This window comes from Erythrolamprus reginae, chromosome 9, assembly GCF_031021105.1.
Source record: "Erythrolamprus reginae isolate rEryReg1 chromosome 9, rEryReg1.hap1, whole genome shotgun sequence".
NCBI lineage: Eukaryota > Metazoa > Chordata > Lepidosauria > Squamata > Dipsadidae > Erythrolamprus > Erythrolamprus reginae.
In genome coordinates, this window is record NC_091958.1 from 56,259,834 (window position 1) to 56,281,684 (window position 21,851).

Here is a 21,851-nt window from a genome sequence, read left to right on the forward strand (position 1 = left end):
TATTTCGCAAGAAGAGTCCTCCACTCCTCTGCTCGCAACACAATTTCGGGCTTAGAAAACCTAGAGCTACGTTGCCTTCGATCTGACCTAAATGTAGTTCATGAAATCATCTACCACATTGTCCTACCGGTCAATGAATACTTTAGCTTCAACCGCAACAAAATACACTGCTGAAAAAAATAAAGGGAACACTTAAATATAACTCCAAGTCAATCAAACTTCTGTGAAATCAAACCGTCCACTTAGGAAGCAACCCTGATGGACAGTCAATTTCACAGGCTGTTGTGCAGATTCCACTTTGTACAGGACAAAGGATTCAGTGAGAATATTTCATTTATTCAGATTTAGGATGGGTTCTTTGAGTGTTCCCTTTAATTTTTGAGCAGTATAGATACAAACTAGGATTGCTATGATTGTGCCTTGCTCAGCCCTTAATTTCTGCTGCCCCCTTCTGGTCTAATCATGGAATAGGAACATTTTTTTTAAAAAAAATATTTGTTTTGTCAAGTACATATTGGTGGTATACAAAGATATAATTTTTATATACATGATACTAGTAAAAGAGTAACATGAGGACAGGGGACAGAAGGCACGCTGGTGCACTTATGCACGCCCCTTACTGACCTCTTAGGAATCGGGAGAGGTCACTTGTAGAGAGTCCAAGGGTAAAGTTTTGGGGGTTTGGTGATGATACTACAGAGGCAGGTAGTGAGTTCCAGGCATCAACTACTCAGTTACTAGAGTCATATTTCCTGCAGTCGAGTTTGGAGCGGTTTACTTAGAGTTTGTATCTGTTGTGTGCTTGTGTGTTGTTGTGGTTGAAGCTGCAGTAGTCGTTGACACGAAGTACGTAGCAGATGATTTTATGGGCTATGCGTAGCTTGTGTTTAAGGCGACGTAGTTCTAAGCTTTTTAAATCTAGGATCAGTCTATGAAATTAGATTGAGGAGTCTACACAAGCAGGATAGGAAGACAGTTGATGCTTTTGAACCTCAGTGATGGAGGAGATGTCTGTGAAGATGATGGATGGCCAAGAAAACCAACCAATGGACCAACTGACCCCAGAGTTCACACTTGAGGCCTAGAGGATAATAATAATAATAATAATAATAATAATAATAATAATAATAAGTTCCAGTGGAACTTGTGCTGGAACTACCATTTACCAGTGGCAAAGAACTGGTGGGATCATAAGCCTGAAAAAGTGGTCGAAAACGAGCAAGCAAAACTACTGTGGGACCTCCGACTTCAGACTGACCGAATTCTGAAGCATAACACACCAGACATTGTGATTGTGGGGGAAAAGAAAGTATGGATCATCGACATCGCAATCCCAGGAGACAGAAGAATTGAGGAGAAGCAGCTAGAGAAATTAGTGAAATACGAAGATCTGAAAATCGAGCTGCAACGACTCTGGCATAAGACCGTGAAAGTGGTCCCAGTGGTCCTTGGCACGCTGGGCCCAGGGCCAAAGGATCTCAGCGGACGTTTGAAAACCATCGGAATTGACAAAATCTCCACCTGTCAATTGCAAAAGGCCACTTTGCTGGGATCGGCAAACATAATTCGCCGCTACATCACGCAGTTTTAGGTGCTTGGGAAGCGCCCGACTGGTGATGAAATATGAAATCCAGCATAGTGATCTCGTTTGCTGTGTTGTATTGACACAATAATAATAATAATAATAATAATAATAATAATAATAATAATAATTTATTAGATTTGTATGCCACCCCTCTCCGAAGACTCGGATGTCCATGTGCCGCCTCTATGTTGGTTGAGGCAGGCAGGATTCCCTTGAGTACCATTTGTTGGGGGTCAAGGGAAAGGGAGGGTTTGCCTCCTATTTCTGCTCAAGACCCCCATGGACAATTGGTGGGCCACTGTGTGGCACAGAATGCTGGACTCGATGGCCCGATTCAGCAGGGTTCTTCTTAGCTTCCTTCCTTCCTTCTCTCCCTTATTGAAACGGATGTCCATGTGCCACCTCTATGTTGGTTGAAGCAGGCAGGGTTCCCTTGGGTCCCATTTGTTGGGGGTCAGGGGAAAGGGAGGGTCTTGCCTTCTCTTTCTGCTCAAGATCCCCATGGACAATTGGTGTGACACAGAATGCTGGACTCGATGGACTTTGGCCTGATTCAACAGGGCTCTTCTTACGTACTTAGGTTCTTATGACTCGGGGCGGCTCTCAACACAATAGGAATTTATTTATTTATTTTATTTATTTATTAGATTTGTATGACGCCCCTCTCGGTAGACTCAATATATATATATAGATACAAATCTAATGCTTAAAAACTGAAAAAAAACCTAATTTAAAAATACATTATAAAAACGTATCTACTACACACTCATAGACACTCAGTCCAAACTAAATAGAAACATAATAAACAATAAGGTCAGCAAAAAAGGAGGGGGGAGATTAATGTGGACCATTCTTCAAAGCCCCAGTTCTCCTGAGAAGTTCCTAATATTTAGGGGAAGTGGAAGGAAAGAGAAGATGGGGACAAAGTTGGTGAGCTAGTGATGGATGCTCCCTGGGGAAAGTTGAAGTACCGGGTGGAGTACAAAGTTCCTTCCGAGAAGATCCATCTCTGTGGTCACTAAGACTTGATACCCACTCAATGGCACAAAATCAACCCAGGCCATAAATATTACAGAGGAGGGGTTTGATCTCCCTGGACAGACTCTGGGGGTCAGTGTTGCCCCATTGAATGGAGCTGATGGGACAAACTCAGGGTGAAGGTACCTTTCCCTTACTAAGACCGGCCTCCAAAGAAAACAGAAGTTGCCACTCCTTCTGGGGTGTGGGAAAAGCAAACGGGCTTGTCTCCGCGATAATAATCGGACCCTCGGCTTCCCGTCCAGGTTTGCAACCTGTTTGTAAACCTGTTGTCAGGGAGGGACGGAGAGTTGAAGGAAAGGTGGAAATTTAGGCAGGAGGGAAATCTGTTGCATAGAGAGAGGAAGGCAAAGTGTCTTGATAGATTCTCTCTCTTGCGACAGAACCAGAACAGAATAACAGAGATGGAAGGGGCCTTGTCGGTCATCTAGTCCAGTGGTAGGTAAAGTTGGCTCTTCTATGACCTGTGGACTATATTTCCCAGAATTCCTGAGCTAGCATGATTGGCTGAGGAATTCTGGGAGTTGAAGTACACAAGTCATAGAAGAGCCAACTTTGCCTACCCCTGTTCTAGACCAACTCCCTATTCAACCATAGGATGCTAGGTCTGGAAGGGATCTTGGAGGTCATCTACTCTGACCCCCTGCTCAGTCATGGAATCCTAGAGCTAGAAGGGACCTTGGAGGTCTTCTAATACAACCTCCTATTCAACCATAGAATCCTAGGGCAGGAAGGGACCTTGGAGGTCTTCTAGTCCAACCTCCTACTCAACCATAGAATCCTAGAGCTAGAAGGGACTTTGGAGGTCTTCTAGTCCAACCTCCTACTCAACCATAGAATCCTAGAGCTAGAAGGGACCTTGGAGGTCTTCTAGTCCAACCTCCTACTCAACCATAGAATCCTAGAGCTAGAAGGGACCTTGGAGGTCTTCTAATCCAACCTCCTACTCAACCATAGAATCCTAGAGCTAGAAGGGACCTTGGAGGTCTTCTAATTCAACCTCCTATTCAACCATAGAATCCTAGGGCTGGAAGGGACCTTGGAGGTCTTCTAGTCCAACCTCCTACTCAACCATAGAATCCTAGAGCTAGAAGGGACCTTGGAGGTCTTCTAGTCTAACCTCCTACTCAACCGCTACATCCCGCAGTCCTAGGTGCTTGGGAAGCGCCCGACTGGTGATGAAATACAAAATCCAGCATAGTGAGATCTCAATAATAATAATAATAATAATAATAATAATAATAATAATAATAATAATAAACATTTATTTATAATGCCCTTTTAACAAAGGCATAAACCTTGTTTGTTTGACTAACTCAGGAGGGACCTACACCATCGGCAACATCATTATTATTTCTTGGGGAACGGCAATGGCTGTTGGCACCAAACTCACATTTCAAGAACAGGCTGGTTAATGATAAACCACCTTTGGAGATCTGTAAGGCTCTCGGCTTCAACAGACCAACCCAACCTCTGCCAGATGTTTCATTTAAGCACGAAGCTTTACCCTTCACGCAAGGTTTGAGAAGGTTGACTCAGCCTTCCGTCCTTCCGAGGTGGGTAAAATGAGGACCCAGAGTGTTGAGAACAATGTGCTGACTTTGTAAACCCCTTAGAGAGGGCTGTAAAAAACTCTGAAGCAGTATATGAGTCTAAGTGCTATTGCTATTGCAGGTCTGTATTTGTAATAAGTGGACCTATGAAGATAGGATATGGCTGAGGAAGGCCACTGATAGCTTTCTCACCCACCTTGTGAGTATCTATGTAGTTTAGAGTCAACTAACCGTGGCTTTTCTATTCTTCTAGCCTTTGGATTCAGCCATGGTCATTGGAGGACCATAGGAGCTAAAGCAGGCCTGGTGTCTTCTGTCTCCCTGGACTTTCTATCCCATAGTCACAACTCCCATCTCAACCGTCTTTACATCCTCTCCCTCCCAATCTTGCAGGTGAATTGGCAATATAAAACTTTGGCCAGACCAATCCTTGAATAGAGCTCATCTGCCTGGAACATACACCGCATTTCAGACATAAACACTCTAGAAAATCTCCAGAGATACTTCACTAGAAGAGCCCTCCATTGCTCCACGCACAACAGAATCCCCTACACAACTAGACTCACAATCTAGTTAGGTTTAGAAAGCTTAGAACTATGTCACCTTAAACATGACCTAAACATAGCCCATAAAATAATCTGCTACAATGTCCTTCCTGTCAATGACTTATTCAGCTTCAACCACAACACATGAGCACACAATAGATACCAACTTAAAGTCAACCGCTCTAAACTCGACTGCAGGAAATACAACTTTAGTAACCAAGTAATGGATGCCTGGAACTCACCTAACCCCCAAAACTTTAGCTTTAGACTGTCCACTGTTGACCTCTCACGATTCCTAAGGGGTCAGTAAGGGGCAGTAAGGGGCGTTCATAAGTGCACCAGCGTGCCTTCCGTCCCCTGTCCTCATGTTTCTCTTTTACTAGTATCATGTATATAAACACTGTTATATCTTTATATACCACCAATACATACAAATAAATATAATTAAATAAAATATCAAATATCAAACAGCCATGTAAACTATTGTTTACGACATTTTATTAAAGAACAGCCGTTATGGGTAAAGAATGAAATCTCCTTAGAGTCCAGGAAAATAACGATATCTCATCCTTTTGTGTGTTTCTTTATCATTCGGTGCAGGCGATTAAACTCCTTCCAGCTGGGCACAGGTGGTGGCCAAGGTCTTGTGAAGGTAACCAAAGCCGCCTTTGATGCAGCACCAGGTCTGCCCAAGCTGTAAACAAAGCACAATTGTGTTCCTAATTATTTATCAGTCAATGGAGTTGTGTTGCTTGATCTGAGCTGGTGCCCTTTGCCAAATCAACAGCACCCTTCTGCTGGAGCAAAAAGGATCTCCAAGAATCTCAACAAGGACCAGCTCCTACATAAGAACATAAGAACCTAAGAAGAGCCCTGCTGAATCGGGCCCAAGCCCATCAAATCCAAGATTGTGTGACTCACAGAGGCCCACCAATTGTCTTCATGGGGATCTTGAGCGGAAAGAGAAGGCAAGACCCTCCCTTTTCCTTGACCGTCAACAAATGGTCCCCAAGGGAACCCTGTCTGCCTCAACCAACATAGAGGCGGCACTTGGACATCTGTTTCAATAAGGGAGGGAAGTATGGAAGGAAGGAAGGAAGGAAGGAAGGAAGGAAGGAAGGAAGGAAGGAAGGAAAAAACCTAAGAAGAGCCAAGCTGAATTGGGCCCAAGCCCATCGAGTCCAGCATTGTGTAGCCCACCAATTGTCCATGGGGATCTTGAGCCGAAAGAGAAGGCAAAACTCTCCCTTTCCCTTGACCACCAACAAATGGTACCCAAGGGAACCCTGCCTGCCTCAGCCCACATAGAAGCAGCACTTGGACATCGGTTTCAATAACCGCCTATGATACACTTAGCATCCGTGAATCTGTCCAATCCTGCCTTGAAGCTCTCCAGACTGACAGCTGTCATGACCTCTTCTGGAAGGGAATTCCATCAACCAAGGACCCTCTGGGTGAAATTTCCCTTTATTTGTCCTCCCTTCCTTACCTGTGAGCTTTAAGGAGGGGCCCCTCGTCCTAGTATTGCGTGATAAAGGGACATCTCTCCAGAGGGGTTTGTTCCATAGGGCCGGGCCCCCCACAGAGAAGGCTCTTCCCCTAGGCCCCACCAGCTGATATTGCCTGGCTGATGGGACCTGAAGAAGGCCGATTCTCAGCCGCTGGGATACATGAGGCAGAAGGTCGTCCCGTAGGTAATCTGGTCCTAAACCAGGTAGGGCTTTGTAGGTCATAACCAACCCTTTAAATTGTGCCCAGAAACCAATTGGCAACCAATGCTCAATGGAGTGATGTTGAAATCCATGCTCTCCTCCTCCTCTTGTTTCTTCGAATATTTAAAGAATACCGTTTACTACAATGATTTTGCCTTCTTGAAGAGCCCTGGAGTAAGAGGCTAAAAACCCATAGTAGGAACAAGTGTGCATTAATGTGTTTGTTTGTTTGTGTGTGTGTGTGTGTGTGTGTGTGTGTGTGTGTGTGTGTGTGTAAGAGAGAGACAGATTAGGTCTACTTTCAAAATTAAGTACGGAGTAGATCTGGGTGTTGTGTCAGCCACTTGAAAGGAATCTAGTAAGCAAACAAAGGCAAGGAGTTTCGAATGCAGAGCTAGGAGGGGATTATCACACCGCAGAGCCAACACCGCACAAGGGGCACTTCTACCGGCTGGAATGTCTTTGCCATGTTCTTTGCCCCCCTTGTGGCCTTCACCGAGGCCCCTTGGACTCTGAAGCATGGCGACAAAAGTTGTGTGCGGGTTAATGAGCCAAGGAAACAAGCACAAAGGGGACACTGGAGCGAATTCCCACTGAGTCTCTCATCTGCGCCTCTATCACTGTCTGGTTCGGTTCTGCGGCCCAACAAGGCCGACACAGACTTCGGATGAGAATCAGAACTGCAGAAAAAACAATGGCGGTCAACCTGCCTTCCACTGAGGACCTGTAGACTGCACGAGTCAAAAAGAGGGCTGTGAAAATATTTACTGACCCTTCACATCCTGGACACAAACTGTTTCAACTCCTACCCTCAAAACATCGCTACAGAGCCCTGCACACCAAGACAACTAGACACAAGGACAGTTCTTTCCTGAACGCCATCACTCTGCTAAACAAATAATTCCCTCAACACTGTCAAACTATTTACTAAGTCTGCACTGCTATTACTACTAGTTTTTTCTCGTCATTCCTATCACCCATCTCCTCCCACTTAGGACTGTAGGACTGTAACTTGTTGCTTTTATCCTAAGATTATTATTAATATTGTTTCTTTATTGCTTATTTGACTCCTATGACAAGCTTTAAGTGTTGGACCCAGAGGTGGGTTGCTAAAGTGACCTGTGCTCGCCCCGTGGCTTTTATTGCTAGTGGATTTTGCGCAATCCTGCTACTAGAAACATAGAAACAGAAGATTGACCGCAGAAAAAGATCTCATGGTCCATCTAGTCTGCCCTTACACACTTTCCTGTATTTTATCTTAGGATGGATCTATGTTTATCCCAAGCATGTTTAAATTCAATTCCTGTGGATTTACCAACCATGTCTGCTGGAAGTTTGTTCCAAGCATCTACTCCTCTTTCAGTCAAATAATATTTTCTCCCCTTGCTTCTGATCTGTCCTCCAACTAACCTCAGATTGTGCCCCCCTTTTCTTAGGTTCACTTTTCTATGAAAAACACTTCTTTCCCTACAGCCCCTGGGCATTGAGCGAAATCGCGCGCGGACTCGCAGGGGCGCCCGTGGAAGACCCCCGTCACAGCTTTTGTCTACTTCTCTGCCCCCCCCCCGAAGGAGGGATCCCCGCGGGACGGCTGCATCCCACCGCCTGGATGGCGGGGAGCGTTTTTCGGAGGTCTCCGCGTTTGGCGAAAGGCAAGCCCCGCACCGTCTGGCGACGCCTCCCCTCTCCTCCCCGGTGATGGGCGACCCTCCCCTGCCGGCCAAGCGCCGCCTCCCTCCGGCCCCCGAAGCGCTGCCAACCGCGCGCGTCCACCAAGCCTGAACCATTAAACCTCCCCCCCCTCCCCTCCGGAGCGAGCCTCCGTGCGCCTTTCTGCGCGCTTTCGCCCATGTGACGTGCGCAAAGGAGGGACTCAACCTCTTTCGCCATTGGGCGGCTCTCCTTTTGTTAAGAGCCCAGCCTGCCCGCCATTGGATCGCGGGCAAAGTCAATAACTCTCCCCCCACCCAGAAAAAAAAACGTGCGGGGCGGGGGAGCGCGAAGAAAGCAGCGAAGAGGCGGAGGAGTCTCCCCCCCCCCAACCTATCCATCCCCAAACCTTTCCACCGGGAGCGCGCGAAGCCCTCTGCGCCCCCCTCCCCACTTTCCAGGATTTCTCGCCCACCCACCGACCCAATTGGGACCCTTTCCGGCGTCTGCATCGCCAGAGCCTGGTCGGGGGATTTTGAGGGGGGGGGCGTGGGAGAGAAAGAGGAGGAGGAGGGTCCTGCTGGCTTATTTTGGTGCCTGCCCTGTAATTTCCAAAGCATCTCATCCGACAGCGGGGGGCGCACGAAAGGAGGAGGGGGCTGAGAAATCAAGGCGTTGCCCTCGCGCTGGACCACGCCGCCTCCCTCCCCTGCGTGGAAGGGGGGGCCTGCCGAGCTGGGCCTGGCTGAGCCGGGATTCTTCCGTCCGGGGCGGCGCTGCTGAGCTGGACCGGAGCGCGCCGCGGGCTTTTTCGGGCTCGGGTAGCGGAGGCGCATCCCTTGGGGGGCTGCCTCCTCCTCATCCTTCCTCCCCGCCCTGGCTTGGCTTCCTCTGGCTGGGGGCAGCCGCAGCATGGATGGCCCTCGGCCCTCGGGCCGTCTGGAGCCTCAGCCGTCTGCCCAAAGCAGCCGGGCAGCCCCGGACGGCCGGCGAGGCTCGGGAGCTTCGGCCCGGCGCGTGGATTGAGCGGCCTCCTCTTCTTCCTCGCGTGGCAGCCTCTGCTTCTCTTCGGCTGGGCCCACCTGCCCTGGCAGCTGGAGGCTCGCCCTCCGCCGGCTCATCCTTCCCTGCTGGAGCATCGGCCCGGGAACAGCCGCGAGACTCCGGCCCGGGACCAGCTCGGCCGCCGCGCGCCCCCTTTGGCCTGCCGGGGAGCCCGACCCGGGGGATGCGGCGCGGTGGGGGCGCCTGGAAGGCTGCGGATCGCGGAGGAGGAGGAGACCAGGAGTAGCGGCCGGGCTGCGCGCCTTCCTTCCCACGACCCCCTCGGACCCCCGTGCGCGGGGCTGGAGCGCCTCCCTGGGCTGGACGGCTGACGTGGGGGAGTAGCGGCTGCAGCTCTCGGAAGGGCGATTTTGCTGGTTCTCTTGCCCCCTCCCCACTTGGGAGCCTATTCCCCCCCCCTTTGCACCCCCCCACCCACCATGGCCGCGAAAGAAAACCCCTGCCGGAAATTCCAGGCCAACATTTTTAATAAAAGCAAGTGTCAGAATTGCTTCAAGCCTCGGGAGTCGCACCTGCTGAACGACGAGGATTTGAACCAGGTGAGGCCTTGTTTGGGGAGGAGGGGGAGGAAGGCTCCGGGCCCGGTTCTTGCAAGGCTCGAACCTTGCAAGACCAAGAGGCCCGGCGGGTGGTTTGTGGTTTCCGTGGCAGGGAGAAGTGGCTGGCCGGAATCAAAGCAACTTTGCAAAGCCCAGATTGGGGTTCGGGGGTGGGGTGGGGGGCTGGGGTGGCCAGAAGGAAAAGGCCCCCGTTTGGGTCTTGCATAGGGGCGGGTTGGGGAGAAACACGGGCCCCCGTCGCCCGCTTCCTTCCTGAGCCTCGCGAAAGATACTTCTGGTTTACTTTGCCTCCGGTTTGTTTTGACCTCCCTTGTTACTTTCTATCCTTTCTCCCCCTTTTCTCTCCCTCCCTCCTTCCGGGGACAAAATCCGCCAGCAGGCCCAGAACTCCACCTGCCAGCGAGACGGGCTCTTTCCCCCCTTGAGGGCTAGAATCTTGAAGCGCCCAAGGCCTCGCATTTCAAAAGCCTGGGATCCGCCATAGGAAAGGCAGCGTCAGGCGCCTTGCAAAGGATTAATGCGGCTTCCAGCCCCCGCCCCCCTTCCTCTCCCCCCCCCGTTAGATAACTTGGCTGTAAACGCTCCTCCACCATTCAAACTGGGCTGTATGTATGTACGTATCCGTGTAAAATTTATTAAAAACTACTAAAACGAACTAAGCTTTCGTTAGTTCTCTACTAGCCTCGCCAGGGGGTTAAAATCCCCATTGAAGACAGTTGATTTTATATAATGCTGCTCAATTTGCATTAGTTAGAGCAGTGTTTCCCAACCTTGGCTGGCTGGGGAATTCTGGGAGTTGAAGTCCAGATATCTTCAAGTTGCCAAGGTTGGGAAACACTGAATTAGAGGACTAAAGCTTGGTTTGTTTTAAGTAGTTTTTAATAAATTTTAAACCTTCCAGAGATTGCAATGGGTGTTATTATTATTATTATTATTATTATTATTATTATTATTATTATTATTTATTAGATTTGTATGCTGCCCCTAAGAATACAAAATACAAATCCAATGATTAAAACAAGAAAACAGTTAAAAGCCCTTGATTTAAAAACATGCATCCATGTTGCCTCTTCATTTATAAATACAGCTGGAACTCACATTTTTAGGAAAGTTTTTGATATGTATGTATGTATGTATGCATATTTTTTTGAGTTTGCACTCCTTCGCCCCCCCCTCCACCCGTGCATTGCACGACAATTTATAAATCCGGGGAAGCGCGTGTGAACACACAAATGGGCGCCCCAGTTCCTCCGCGTGGCTGGTTTCTCCTTGCGTCGCTTCTTAAGGTCGCTGCTCGCGATCCTAGGAATGGGGAGAGGGTGGGGGGAGAAAGAGCTCGGTGCCTTCTTGGTGCTGTCCCCTCCTTCACCCACCCCCCCAGCCTCTTTTGCCATCTGCGAGCTAACATGGAAAATATGCACCCACGTGTGAGTGCGTGTAAAGGGATAAAGGGGTTGGCGGAGGGGGTCAGCTTGGCTTTGAACTTCCTTCTGGTTTGAGGCCTTCGGTTGGTGTAATTCCTCCCCCCCACCCTTGGTGAAATGGCTGGTGGGAAAATGCCTGAATTGTTTGCGCCTCCATCTGCTTCCAGAAAGGGGTGGGTGGGGTGGAACAATTGTGTGGGTCTCAGCCCAGCCTGACATAGAGTGTGTTTGTGTCTTGTGTTCTGCTCTCAAAGATACATCGAAACATAGAAGACTGACGGGGGAAAAAAAAACCCTCCTGGTCCCTCTCGTCTGCCCTTACACTATTTCTTGTATTTTATCTTAGGGTGGATCTATGTTTATCCCAGGCATGTTTCAACTCAGTCACTTGTGGATTCTTCCTTCCTTCCTTCCTTCCTTCCTTCCTTCCTTCCTTCCTTCCTTCCTTCCTCCCTCCCTCCCTCCCTTCCTCCCTCATTCATAGAAACATAGAAGATTGATGGCAGAAAAAGACCTCCTGGTCCATCTCGTCTGCCCTTACACTATTTCTTGTATTTTATCTTAGGATGGATCTATGTTTATCCCAGGCAGGTTTAAATCCACAGTAACTGAATGTAAACTAAGGTTGCTTCCAATGGGGAGGCGACTACAAGCACCATCATTCCCCGCTGCAGGGGTAGACAAAGTTGGCTCTTCTATGCGAGAGAGATATATACATGTACTGTATAAGGTCTTGGTATATTCGGTATATACCAAGACTGTTATACCTGTACCCGTGAAAATCTATGAAAACAAATGTACTGTATAAGTACTGTATATATGTATGTATTTATATATGTATATATATATATGTGTGTGTGTGTATATATATGTCTCTCTCTGTGTGTATATGTATGTATGTATGTATATATGTATGTATGTATATGTCAATTTTCAAATTCAGCAAAACCATGTGACTGTAAATAAATAAGTATGTATGTATGTATGTTTCTTCATATGTTTTAGTCTTGATTAAAACCTCTTTACAAGGTGGGGATGATTAATCCCCACCTCATAAAGAGTTTATAGTCCTAATTTTCGCTTGGAAATTTTGCTTGCACACCTAATTTTCACTTGCACACTTACTTTGTGTGCAGGTTAATCCGTGGCCTGGACTAGCCCTTTCTGATAGGGGCTGCTTTATTGAGGGGGGGGTACTTCTGGGTTTGTTTGGCCCAGACCCCGGTGGGGAGCCTTTTGTCTTTTTAAAGTTACACAGGGAAAAATATGAGACTTTTTTTTTCTAAAAAGCTCTCTGGTTTCCTTGGACCAGCATTGGTTTCCCTGGAGACATGCTGGACTACAACTCCTATGATCCACCAATAGCACTGAAGACTTAGAAACATAGAAGATTGATGGCAGAAAAAGACCTCCTGGTCCATCTAGTCTGCCCTTATACTATTTCCTGTATTTTACCTTAGCATAGATCTATGTTTATCCCAGGCATGTTTCAATTCAGTTCCTGTGGATTGACCAACCACATCTGCTGGAAGTTTGTTCCAAGCATTTACGACTCTTTCAGTCAAATAATATTTTCTCACGTTGCTTCTGATCTTTCCCCCAACTGACCTCAGATTGTGCCCCCTTATTCTTGGGTTCACTTTCCTAATAAAAGCACTTCCCTCCTGAACCTTATTTAAGCCCTTAAATGTTTCGATCGTGTCCCCCCTTTCCCTTCTGTCCTCCAGACTATACAGATGGAGTCCATGAAGTCTTTCCTGATACGTTTTATGCTTAAGACCTTCCACCCTTTTTGTAGCCCGTCTTTGGACTCCTTCAATTTGATCCATATCTTTTTGTAGGTGAGGTCTCCAGAACGGGACACAGTATTATTCCAAATGGGGTCTCACCAGTGCTCTATACAGTGGGATCCCAATCTCCCTCTTCCTGCTTGTTATACCTCTAGCTATGCAGCCAAGCATCCTACTTGCTTTCCCTACCGCCTGACTGCACTGTTCACCCATTTTGAGACTGTCAGAAATCACTACCCCTAAATCCTTTTCTTTTGAAGTATTTGCTAACTCAGAACTGCCAATGCAACAGTCAGATGGAGGATTCCTTTTCCCCAAGTGCATTATTTTACATTTGGCCCGATCACATTGCTTAGGGCCTTCTGGGGCTGCGGCTGTTTTGAGCTGACCCTCCTGGGAGTGGATCCCGAAACAGACAGCGGGATCTTGTGTCCCTGGTACAGCTGAGCTCATAAGAAGCAGCAGCAGAAGAAGAACGGGATAATGTCTAGACGGAAGGAAGGAACAAGGAGTCCACATCGGATGCCGGGGAATTTGGCTTGCGTAACTTGCGGTGAAAGGCTGCCGGGCCCAGAGAGCTCGAAGATAAAGCTTGCGATGGAGAAATGCATTGGCAGGGTGCGAGCTCGGTGGAGCCTCCATGCGCAAGGGCAATTTGCCTGCTGGGGTCGAAGTTGGGGAAGCGATTCTTGCTCCGTGCGTCTCCCATTTCTTCCCAAGTGCGCCTGTCTCGCCATTATTCCTCAATGCGTGAGACGTTTTAGCAACCAATGTAGTTTGTCTGTCTGTCTGTCTGTCTGTCTGTCTATCTATCTATCATCTCTATCTCTCTATCTATTTATCATCTATCTATCTATCATCTCTCTCTATCTATTTATTATCTATCTATCTATCTATCTATCATCTATTTATCTATCTATCTATCTATCTATCATCTCTCTATCTATCTATTTATCACCTATCTATCACCTATCTATCACCTATCTATCTATCTATCTATCATCTATCTATCTATCTATCTATCTATCATCTATCTATCTATCTATCTATCTATCTATGTATCATCTATCTATTTATCATCTCTATCTATCTATCTATCTATCTATCTATCATCTCTATCTCTCTATCTATTTATCATCTATCTATCATCTCTCTCTATCTATTTATTATCTATCTATCATCTATTTATCTATCTATCCTTCTATCTATCTATCATCTCTATCTATTTATCACCTATCTATCACCTATCTATCATCTATCTATCTATCTATCTATCATCTATCTATCATCTATCTATCTATCTATCATCTATCTATTTATCATCTCTCTCTCTCTCTCTCTCTATCTATCTATCTATCATCTCTATCTATCTATTTATCATCTATTTATCATCTATCTATCTATCATCTATTTATCTATCTATCTATCTATCATCTATCTATTTATCATCTCTCTCTCTATCTCTCTCTCTATCTGTCTATCTATCTATCTATCTATCATCTCTATCTATCTATCTATCATCTATTTATCATCTATCTATCATCTCTATCTATCTATCTATCTATCTATCATCTATTTATCATCTATCTATCATCTATCTATCATCTCTCTATCTATTTATTATCTGTCTGTCTGTCTATCTATCTACCTACCTACCTACCTACCTACCTACCTACCTATCTATCTATCTATCTATCTATCTATCTATCTATCTATCTATCTATCTATCTAAGACTGCTATCATGTCTCCCCTGGTTCCTTCCTTCCTTCCTTCCTTCCTTCCTTCCTTCCTTCCTTCCTTTTTTTGACTTCTATGCCACCCAACCCCGAAGGACTCAGTCTTTGCCGCCGCAGGGGTTCATTTTAATTTTGTGGAGGATTTGCCAATTTGCCACGGGAAATGCTGGGGTGTTGCTGGATCTGATCTGGGAGAAAGATTTAATGCAGTTTTGTTTAGGTGCTTGGTTTTTTTGGGGTGCGGAGGAAGACAAGGTTGGAGAGCTGGGTTCTTTTGGCTGTTGTGGAGCAGAAGATGGGCTCAAAATCCAATTTATTCTGCTGGGTGACCTATAAATTTAATAAATGAATGAAATAAAGGGGAGATGCTTTTGTAAAACAAATATTCAGGGTTTTCTTGGTGTCTTCCTTGCCTTGTAAGATCATAAGCCACGGATCTCTACCCTTAGCCACTTTTAAGGCTTGTGGACTTCAACTCCCAGAGTTCCTTAGATTGCTGGAGAATTCTGGGAGTTGAAGTCCACATGTCTTAAGAGTGGCCAAGGCTGGAGACGCCCTGTAATAAATGTAGTAACCCAAGGATTTTAACACATCTCCTTGATTTTAGGACAAAAGCAACAGCAACCAAAAAAAACCCCAAACCCAAACTTCCTCCTGGATTGGTTCATTTTGCAGCTTCCGATTAGGAAATTCGAGGTCAGTGAGAAAGCAAGTCCTGGAATCAGTTTGTTTTTCTGTTTGGTGTTTTGGAAAGAAAGTTATGAGCCCTCAGCTGGCAGAACTTCTTCTGGGAGGGTTTTTTGTGTGTGTGTGTGTGTTTCACCGCCAGGATATTTGCATGCAATTAAACAACGGCATTAACAGCAGCGGCGCGTGACCAAATTTGGTGGAGAAATCAGATTTTCAAACCTGACGGTTTTGTTTTCTAAAGGGCTTTTGAGTAGGTCAAGACTGCTAGAGGTTGGTATATTTTTTGGTTCTTGGGAGACTTAATGTAAGAAAAGGAAATAATAACATCATCCATAGTAATCATCATTCCAGATAAGAGAATCCAGGTTAGTCTGAAAAGAAGGAGAGACGTTTTATTTGAGTTGGCGGGGACAATTTTAGTGGGAGTCTCTTGTGGAGAAGCCTTGAAACTTGGCAACTTTAAGACTTGTGGACTTCAAGTCCCAGAATCCTCCAGCCAACTATGTCCACAAGTCTTAAAGTTTCCAAGTTTGGGGACCTCTGCTCTTGAGAATAAATTACCAAACTTTACTTTTAACTTGGATATTTTCCCCACAACTTAAAAGGGTGGAAAGTGCATTTCTTGTCATTTTCAGGGAAGTCCTTCAACGTGGTTTCTCTTAACCCTCAGAGTTTGAGGTGTTTGTGCACCAAAGTGACGGCTACTTTCTTCCCCTCTGCTTTGTGTATGGACATTTGATGCAACTCATGCATTGATGGGCATTCTTTTAATTTATATTTATTTATATAATCATCATTTTAGTCATTGTCGGTCCACTGCAGAATGAAGGCCTCTTGGGCAGAGGTCTTCAAACTTGGCAACTTTAATATTTGTGGACTTCAACTCCCAGAATTCTCATAGCTGGCTGGAGAATTCTGGGAGTTGAAGTCCACAAGTCTTAAAGTTTCCAGGTTTGGGGACCCCTGCTCTTGGGCATGCTTTCTGACCCATACAGTCCTTAGTTTACTTTTATTTGTTACTGTGCCCATTGCTAACAGTTCGATCCTGACCAGCTCAAGGTTGCTTCAGCCTTCCATCCTACTGAGTTGGGTAAAATGAGGACTCAGATTGTTGGGGGCAAGAGGCTGATTCTGTCAACCGCTTAGAGAGGGTTGTAAAAGCACCAGGAAGTGGTAGATAAGTCTAAATGCTATTGCTATTCCTTCCATCCTTCCTTCCTTCCTTCCTTCCTTCCTTCCTTCCTTCCTTCCTTCCTTCCTTCCTTCCTTCCTTCCTTCCTTCCAAGGTGGGTCAAATGGGGACCCAGATTGTTGGGGGCAAGAGGCTGATTCTGTCAACCGCTTAGAGAGGGTTGTAAAAGCACCAGGAACTGGTAGATAAGTCTACATGCTATTGCTATTCCTTCCATCCTTCCTTCCTTCCTTCCTTCCTTCCTTCCTTCCTTCCTTCCTTCCTTCCTTCCAAGGTGGGTCAAATGGGGACCCAGATTGTTGGGAGCAAGAGGCTGATTCTGTCAACCGCTTAGAGAGGGCTGTAAAAGCAGTAGGAAGCAGTATATACCTCTTAAATGCTATTGCTATAAATTGAGGGACTTCTGGGTTAGAATTCTGGATTTCCTGTGTCTTGAAAATACAGGTGTGGAGATGAATTCTTAAACTCTAGTGCAAACATACAAACAAAAAGGATCTATCTTAAAAACAGCAGTCTGGACTGAAGACTGGAAACTGAACCGAAGACTGGAAAAACCTATAATTGATATATAAAGTGCTAAGTCATTATACAGATGCTGTTGCCAACATTTAAAAATAATCAAAGTTATTGAGTATATTTCTGGCTGGTAAATATGGACATGAAAAATCACACAGAGTTAAGCTGGAGAACGCAAATAATCTCTCCCGGATTCTCCAGCCAGCTCTCAGGAAAAGAAGGTTGTCCTCTTGTGTGTTGAGGACTAGCAGCTTGTATTTAGATGCTTCCCTTGCACGTGCCTGGCGTGGTGTCTTTGGTTTTGGAAATAAACAGGGGAGCTATTTCATAGGCCCTTCAGTCTGCCTGTTGGGCAGTGCAGGACCCGTTGGTGCGCACCTGAGCATATAGCGAAAATCTTTGTGTGAAGGGCCAGGAGAATGGGTGACTCACCACTGTGAGTACAGTGGTACCCAACACCACTCAGGTGAGGCCGGCAAATACCTGTTGACCACAGTTGTACCACAGTGTGTACTCAGGATTATTCTGCTGCTGTCTAAAGGAAGCGGTCCAGTTCATGGTTGATGTAATGTGACAGTGCGCCTTTGAGAACGGACGGACGAGAGATAGGAAGTTGCGGTATGATACCCAACTTCTCTTTTGCCTTTTCCTCCTCCTCCTCCTCCCTCTCAATAGCAAAAGCTTCCTTCCTTCCTTCCTTCCATTTCTCTTCTTTTTTTCTTTCCTTCTTTCCTGGTTTATTTTTCCTTCCTTCCTTCCTTCCTTCCTTCCTTCCCTCCCTTTCTCTTCTTCTCTTTACTTCCTTCTTGTTTTTTCCTTCCTTTCTTTCCTCCCTCCCTCCTTCCTTCTTTCCTTCCATTTCTCTTCTTTTTTCTTTCCTTCTTTCCTGGTTTATTTTTCTTTCTTTCCTTCCTTCCTTCTTTCCTTCCTTCCCTTTCTTTCTCTTCTTTTCTTCTTCCCTTCCTTCCTGTTTTATCCTTCCTTCCTTCCTTCTTTCTTTCCATCCTTCTGTTTCTTTCTCTACTTTTCTTCCTTCCTTCCTGGTTTATCCTTCCTTCCTTCCTTCTTCCTTCCTTCCTTCCTTCCTGACTACAATAACAAAAGAGGCCTTATCCCCCAATCCATCCCCCCATCTAAATATTGGGGTTTTTTGCAAGGAAGCTGAGATTTCTCCCCTGGAGGAATTCATTCCAATGTTGGGTCCCACCAGCACCCCCCACCTTTGAGTTGGCAGCAAAGGCCTCCTGGTGAGGGTGTCTTCCTTTGCAGGGGTCTCTGGGACCCCCCTGAAAAGACCTGTAGCCTGTTCTCAATCTCCCCCTGTCTGTTGCAAAGCAATTTCTGGAAGGAGAGAATTTTACTCTCAAAAATGGAGGCGAGATTTTTGCTAACAAGATTACTCCCACGCTAACCTTCTATAGGTGGTGATCAAGAGCTTGGTCTTAATCGGAGCATAATCTGATCCGGTCTTCGTTTAAAGTTCTTTAGAATTTAATGGAGTTTTTTTCTTATATCGACATCTGGCTAGCTTTTTGGTAGCCAGGAAGACCCTTTAAAGAGTTTTCTTCGACCTTGGCAACTTTAAGACTTGTGGATTCCCAAAATTCTGGAAGTCCGCAGGTCTTGAATGTTCCCAAGATTGGAGGCCCCTGTTTTATTTATTTATCTATTTTTTATTTTGATTTATATGCCGCCCCCCTCTGAGGACTTGGGGTAGCTTATAACATATAAAAAGACAATATATATCAAAATCCAATTAATTAAAATTGGAAGTTACAGTGGTCCCTCTACATACGAACTTAATTTGTTCCGTGACCAGGTTCTTAAGTAGAAAAGTTTGTAAGAAGAAGCAATTTTCCCCATAGGAATCAATGTAAAAGCAAATAAGGCAGGCAATTGGGGAAACCACAGGGAAGGTGGAGGCCCTGTTTCCTTCCAGGAGATTCCTAGAGAGGCCCCACGGAGGCTTCTCCCTGCCTTTTCCAGCCCTGTTTCCTCCCAGGAGATTCCTAGAGAGGCCCCACGGAGGCTTCTCCCTGCCTTTTCCGCCCCTGTTTCCTCCCAGGAGATTCCTAGAGAGGCCCCACGGAGGCTTCTCCCTGCCTTTTCCAGCCCTGTTTCCTCCCAGGAGATTCCTAGAGAGGCCCCACGGAGGCTTCTCCCTGCCTTTTCCGCCCCTGTTTCCTCCCCCCAGGAGATTCCTAGAGAGGCCCCACGGAGGCTTCTCCCTGCTTTTTCCGGTTACAGTTTTGGAGGCTCGGGTTTGTAAGTGGAAAATTGTTCTTGAGAAGAGGCAAAAAAATCTTGAACACCCGGTTCTTATCTAGAAAAGTTCATAAGTAGAAGCATTCGTAGGTAGAGGTACCACTGTACATCTAAAAAACTAAAGAACCAATTAAAATACTATCCATATCCAGTCAATCAACAAACCCACTATACAATTCCTTTAAAGGGAATTTCGGGAGCTGGGAAGGTGTAGCCCAAATTGGCTCTGTGTGCTACTGTTTTGCTGTTAATTGTTTTGGGTTTTGCACCCAAGTCTTCAGCTCCTTTCCCTTTGAAACCACTTTTTTCAAACTTGCTCACATTCAGATGGATGCGTTTCCAACTCTCAGAATTGAAATCCATCCGTCTGAACTTGGCCAAGTTTGGGGGAAAAAAATACTTTAAATAAACAGATCCTGGAAAGACACGCAGGTTAGTTTTGGACGGCTGTTGAATTCTTAAATCCCTGGTTCGGCAGCTTCGTAGGGCAAAAATCCGAGTGCTGATGGGCTAATGGTGGAGATTAAAATAAGTTGTTTTTTTAAAAACGAAATGTCAGATGTCTTTCCAGCATTTGCTGTGGCAACAACCAAGCTTCAAGGCTGCCTTTTATTTATATATATATTTGCAAAAGGAAGAAAGAGACATTATCTCTGGATTGGGTGGGCAAGGAATTTTCTTTGCAAAGGAAAATTAAGTCTTGGCATTTTCGAGGCCCGAGAAAAGCTGGGTTGGATTGTGTAAGGCTGGTTTGTAAACCCTGAATCCTGGTTCCCTTGGCTCAGTTTGTACATTAGACTTGCTTTAGCCAGAATCCTGAGTATTAATAAAACCCAGGCCTGTACACTCTGAAGTGTATAATGCAGATTGTCTGTTGTGCAAATGTTGTGTCGGGATACACAATGTCCAGCAGTTGGTGAAGAGAAGAGTTACATAAAACTGGTTTCAGGGAGAAGCAGAGAGAGTGACGTGTGGCTGTGAGACCAGGGTTTTGTGTTGTTATGTTGTGGCAGGCACATCAAATGCAGCTCAAGCTTCATTTCTGTTTACTTCTACCTAGGTCTTCTCTTACAAATGTTTCCTCCCTCTCTTCCTCCCTCTTCCTCCTTCTTTCCTCTCTTCTGCAAAGTTTCCTTCCTTCCTTCCTTCCTTCCACCTAGCTTCCTCCCTCCCTCCCTTCTTTTGTCTTTCCTTACTTCCTCTTTCTTTCTCTTTCTTATTCCTTCCTTTCTTCTATCTACAGTAGTTACTTTCCTCCCTCCCATCCTTCCTTCTTCTGTCTTTCCTCTTTTCCTTCCCTCTTTCTTCTTTCTTCCTTCTACCTCGTTTCCTTCCTTCCTTCTTCCTTCTGTCTTCTCTCTTTTGTTTTAATTCTTTTCTTCTACATAGCTTCCTCCCTTCTTCTGTCTTTCCTCCTTCTCGTTCTCTTCCTTCCTTCCTTCTACCTAGCTTTCTCCCTCCCTTCCCTCTTCTTCCTTCCCGTCTTCTACCTAGTTTCATTTCCTTCCTTCCTTCTTTCCTTCCTTCCTTCTTATTCCTTTCTTCTCTCTTTCTCTTCCTTCCTTTCTTCTACCTGGCTTTCTCCCTCCCTCCTTTTGTCTTTCCTTCCTTCCCTTCTCCCTTCTTCATTCTTCCTTCCTCTCTTCTACCTAGTTTTGTTTCCTTCCTTCCTCCTTCTGTCCTTCCTTCTTCTCTCTTTCTCTTTCTTCCTCCCTCCCTCCTTTTATTTTTCCTCCTTCCCTTCCCTCTTTCTTCTTCTTTCCTTCTACCTAATTTCCTTGCTTGCTTGCTTGCTTGCTTGCTTGCTTGCTTGCTTGCTTGCTTGCTTGCTTGCTTGCTTGCTTGCTTGCTTCCTTCCTTCCTTCCTTCCTTCTTTCCTTCCTTCCTTCCTTCCTTCCTTCCTTCCTAAGAACACTCAGGCATACCCAAGTCTTTGTGCCACCCCCAAAGCCTTCCCCCCACCCCCGCAGCCTCCTTCAACTCCTCCTCTGGCCCAGAACAAGCATTTTTTCCCTTTGACGGATGGGAATCCGGCCGAGCGTGTTGGGACGGGTCAGCCCTCCGGGGGGAATTCTTCTCCTCGGAGCTTGGAAACTTTTTCCCAGGCTTCCCCTTGTCTCTTAAAGCCTTTGACGCTTTGATGAGCAGTAAAGCAGGAAGGTTTTGTTGTTGTTTTTTCTCTCTTTTTTCCCTTTAAATAAGAAAAAAAATCTGCAGTGGCTGAGAGTTTTCGGAGAGCAGCGAGACGGGATTTAAATAGGATAATCCACTGACTGGGATCTTCAGAAGGACGGGATCAGGCTGTACTAGCGTCTTGTGTTTCATGGCAAAGCTGTTTATAAATAAGTGTTGACATTTTGGATCAACTGCAATATCAATGGCACGGTTCCTGGGGTTGGGGGGGCAGCTGTCCTAACCCCCCCCCTCCCTGGTATTGTCAAGGGGGGAGCTGCCTTTCAAACAGCCCCTCGCCTGGAGCGAGCAAGTGGGGATTTCATCCAAGTCAGAACCAGGACGTGAATGTAAATA

The 21,851-nt window shown here is 46.0% G+C and overlaps 1 protein-coding gene across 4 annotated transcripts in view; it reads left to right on the top strand.

Annotated features, from left to right (window-relative positions):
* Positions 1–8,801: 8,801 nt before the first annotated feature.
* The window catches only part of MPRIP (myosin phosphatase Rho interacting protein), a 110,954-nt gene continuing 97,904 nt past the window's right edge, over positions 8,802–21,851 (top strand). For 2 of the 4 annotated variants that reach the window (XM_070761404.1, XM_070761402.1), the window contains exon 1: positions 9,489–9,687. In XM_070761404.1, the coding sequence (XP_070617505.1) occupies positions 9,568–9,687 (120 nt within the window). In that variant the 5' untranslated portion in view covers positions 9,489–9,567. Of the gene's footprint in view, positions 9,688–21,851 lie in introns of all 4 variants that reach the window. The other 2 variants (XM_070761403.1, XM_070761401.1) reach the window with 2 other exon arrangements.